At 64.0% G+C, this 3,037-nt stretch overlaps 1 protein-coding gene across 1 annotated transcript in view; it reads right to left on the bottom strand.

Moving 5' to 3' along the window:
- LOC103921364 overlaps nt 1-2,284 on the bottom strand; it is a gene marked incomplete at both ends in the record, with an annotated part of 29,303 nt that extends 27,019 nt beyond the window's left edge. Inside the window, 7 exons of the mRNA XM_009329311.1 lie at nt 272-313; nt 522-595; nt 806-878; nt 1,097-1,193; nt 1,303-1,448; nt 1,850-1,934; nt 2,205-2,284. Coding sequence (XP_009327586.1) covers nt 272-313; nt 522-595; nt 806-878; nt 1,097-1,193; nt 1,303-1,448; nt 1,850-1,934; nt 2,205-2,284 — 597 coding nt within the window. The remainder of the gene's footprint in view (nt 1-271; nt 314-521; nt 596-805; nt 879-1,096; nt 1,194-1,302; nt 1,449-1,849; nt 1,935-2,204) is intronic.
- Nucleotides 2,285-3,037: the final 753 nt, after the last annotated feature.

Here is a 3,037-nt window from a genome sequence, read left to right as displayed (position 1 = left end):
CGCTGCTCCCTCGTCGCTGCCGCCGAAGCTGGTGATGAAGGTGATCTTCTCCTCGTGGCCGGGAGACGGGGTGCGGGAACGGGAGCGGGATTCAGAGGTGGACTCCGAGGGGGAGCTGCGAGGTGGCGAGGAGGGAGGCGGCTTCAGTTGCCAAAAACACTCCCTCCCAAAAACCACCGGGTGCCAGGCTCCCCACCGGCCGCGGGGACCCGCGGGAAGCGGACGTCCCCAGCCTGGAGAACCCCCTTGTCCCGGGGCTGTGGCCGCTCACCGTTTGTAGGGATCGTAGGTGGGGCTGTCTCTCCGTGCGTAGCTGTGAAAGGAGAGGGCGTTAGGGAAGGAGAAATCAGGAAATCGGTGGGGCATCGCCAGGGGACAGAGCTCCCCGGGACCCCAGGCAAGCTGGCACGGACGATGTCTAGGACGGAGCGGGCAGGACCCGCCTGGGACACACACAAGCGGATCAGGGCCGTGGCCGAGCCCTGGGAGCCCCGTCTCTGCTGCCAGGCCGGGGAGCTCACCTGGGGGGGCTGATCTTCCTCCCTTTCAAGCGTTTCTCCCTGAACTCCCTCCTCTGGCGGCGAGAGCGACGGCCCTAGGAGAGCAGCCTGAGTTAAGAGATGGCACCAGCCGGGGGAAAGCCGCCCCAGGTGTTTGCGGGCCCCTCTCAGGAGGCAGAGGTGCCCCTGTGAGCATTGCGGGGGGGCCAAGGCACCCGCACGGCCCAGCCTGGTGCCCCGGGAGGCTCCCCGGCCAGCTAAGGCTCGCAGCGGGACGGGGCAGAGCTGGCCGGAGCTCCCCTTACCGAGTACATCGCCTTCTCCTCTTCCAGGGCTTTGGCGTTTTTAATAGCTTCCGCCTCCTCTTTGTCCTTCCGTCTTCCCCCCCCCCCCCGAAAAAAGAGAGACCCTCAATAAAAGCCCACCTGCCAGCACCCAGAAAGGGAGCCTGTGCTCGAGGGAGATGTTTTTGGGGCCCCCCTCCTAGAGACAGGCACGTCCGCAAAGGATTCAGCCCCCAGTGAGAAGGGGAGGCCCTGGTGAGGCTCCACCGAGTTCCCGGGGTTTTCCCCGGCCATCCCGGCCGCTGGCCGTACCTGACAAAGTCCCCCTCCGCCATGCCGTACGTGGTCGCCTGCTTGTTCAGGTCGGCCACCTGCTCCTGGTTGAGCTCGTCCACGTCCACTTCCACATCTGTGGGCGGAACGCGGGCAGCTCAGCGCACCCCGAGCCTCGCTGTGCGGCAGGGCTCAGCACGCCTGCCGAACAGGGGTGAAGCAGCCCGATAAGGGAGGGCCATTACCGATATCGGGGATGACTTCGTCTTCATCCGTGTTGCTGTCTTCCTCGGAGTCTTCCTCCTCCCCCCGCTTCTCTAAGGAGTTCTCGAGCTCGGCCACAGTGCTGTCCTCGTACGTGTAGCCGATGGAGGCCTTTTTCTCCGCCAGCCTGGGCACAGACACGCTTAGCCCCCGCCCGCCTCTCCCCTCCACCACGCCGGGCAAGGCGGCATCGGGGCCGAAAGTTTCCTTGGGAAGAAACCCGCCCTTCCTCTGCCTCCCTCCTCAGCCACCACAGCTCCGCTCGGCCCCAGGACAGCCTCGCGGCCGCAGCGACAGGGACGGGACGGGCATTTCAGCGCGGAGACGCAGGGGACAACTTCAGAGCGTCGCCGAGAGCAGCGGAGGGAGAACGGTGCAGCCGGCGGCTGCCGAGTCCCACCCCGGCAGAGGGGAAACCGGGAGCGGTTGAACAGCGGGTGTTTCTGAGGCCGCGGAGCCACACTCCCAGCACAGCCCCCAAAGACAGGGACGTGACAACCGTCCTCCGTCACTTCTTCTCACACTCACTTCTTTTTCTCATCTTCGTTTGGCTTCTGGAGTCCCCCATAGAGCTCGTCAATGTAGATCTGGTAGAGACACTGCTCCTCTGAGACTGCAACCACACGCGGAAGTTACCGGCTTGCTTTACGCCCAACTCGAGAGAGAACAGCTCAGAGAGCTGATTAACTGCAGTTCGTTAGGAGGGGACACAGCTCTCCCAGCGCCCTGCCAACCCCCAGAGCGGGGACGAGACCATCCCCTCGCCCTTCGGCTGGCGCCACGCCGAGCCGTGCCCCGGACGAGCTGGGATTTCCCCCGAATATGCCGGGGCTCGCCCTGTCTCAGCACAGCCCCGACCCTCCCGCCTGCACGAGACACTCACTGCCGGCGAAGTCGTTCTGCACCAGGCCTCGGTACCGCTCGTAGTTGCACTTTCTCTCATCAGACTCCTGCTCGGGGGAGCTGGAAAGGAGCAAGATGCAGCCGTTGGTGCTCACAAGCCTCTGGGGAGATGGAGGTTCCCCTCTCCGCAAGGGATTTTTGGACCGCGGAAAAACCACGGCCCCTTTCCGCTTGGATTAGCGAGGTCAGATCCCCCGCTGCGGGGAGCAACCAGGGCTGGATTTTGCAGGCGGAGGATCACGTGCCGGTCCAGGATTCCCTCGAAAACCCAGCAAAGGGATCGAACTCCTCTCCGGAGCTCGCGCCGAGGCTGGAGAGGGTAAGCAGGGGCAGGAAGGGAACCTGGCTGCTCTCCACAGACCCAGCCCTGGGGGAAATTTGCCCTCTACCCCGTCCCTGCTCGAAGCAGGGCCGACTACAGCAGCCCGCTCCAGCTGAGCGGCGCCTCTCCCCAGAGACAGAGACCCCACCAGCCTCTGCGGGTTGTGTCGGTGCTTAATTAACTCCCTCGCTCTAATTCTGGCCTTTTCGTCGTGCGCTCTTACTGCAAAGAGCTTGGCTCTGTTCTCTCTAACTTTTTAGGTACAGAAAAGCTGCTGTGGGGTTCCCCTTTGCTCCGTGCTCCAGCCCTACCCGTCCCTCCGCACTCGCTCCAGCTTATCCTCCTTGTACTGGGATCTCTACACTGGTCCCAGTACAGAGACAGAGTCCAAAAAGCAGCCCTGCCCGCCCTGCAGCGACCCCAGCCAGGCTCACAGGCGATGCTGGCTCCGAAACCTCAGCCAACCGCTCCAAAACAGACCCGCGAAGGCC

Source organism: Pygoscelis adeliae, unplaced genomic scaffold (genome assembly GCF_000699105.1).
Source record: "Pygoscelis adeliae isolate BGI_AS28 unplaced genomic scaffold, ASM69910v1 Scaffold1107, whole genome shotgun sequence".
Taxonomy (NCBI): domain Eukaryota; kingdom Metazoa; phylum Chordata; class Aves; order Sphenisciformes; family Spheniscidae; genus Pygoscelis; species Pygoscelis adeliae.
This window is presented reverse-complemented; position numbering and strand designations above follow the sequence as displayed.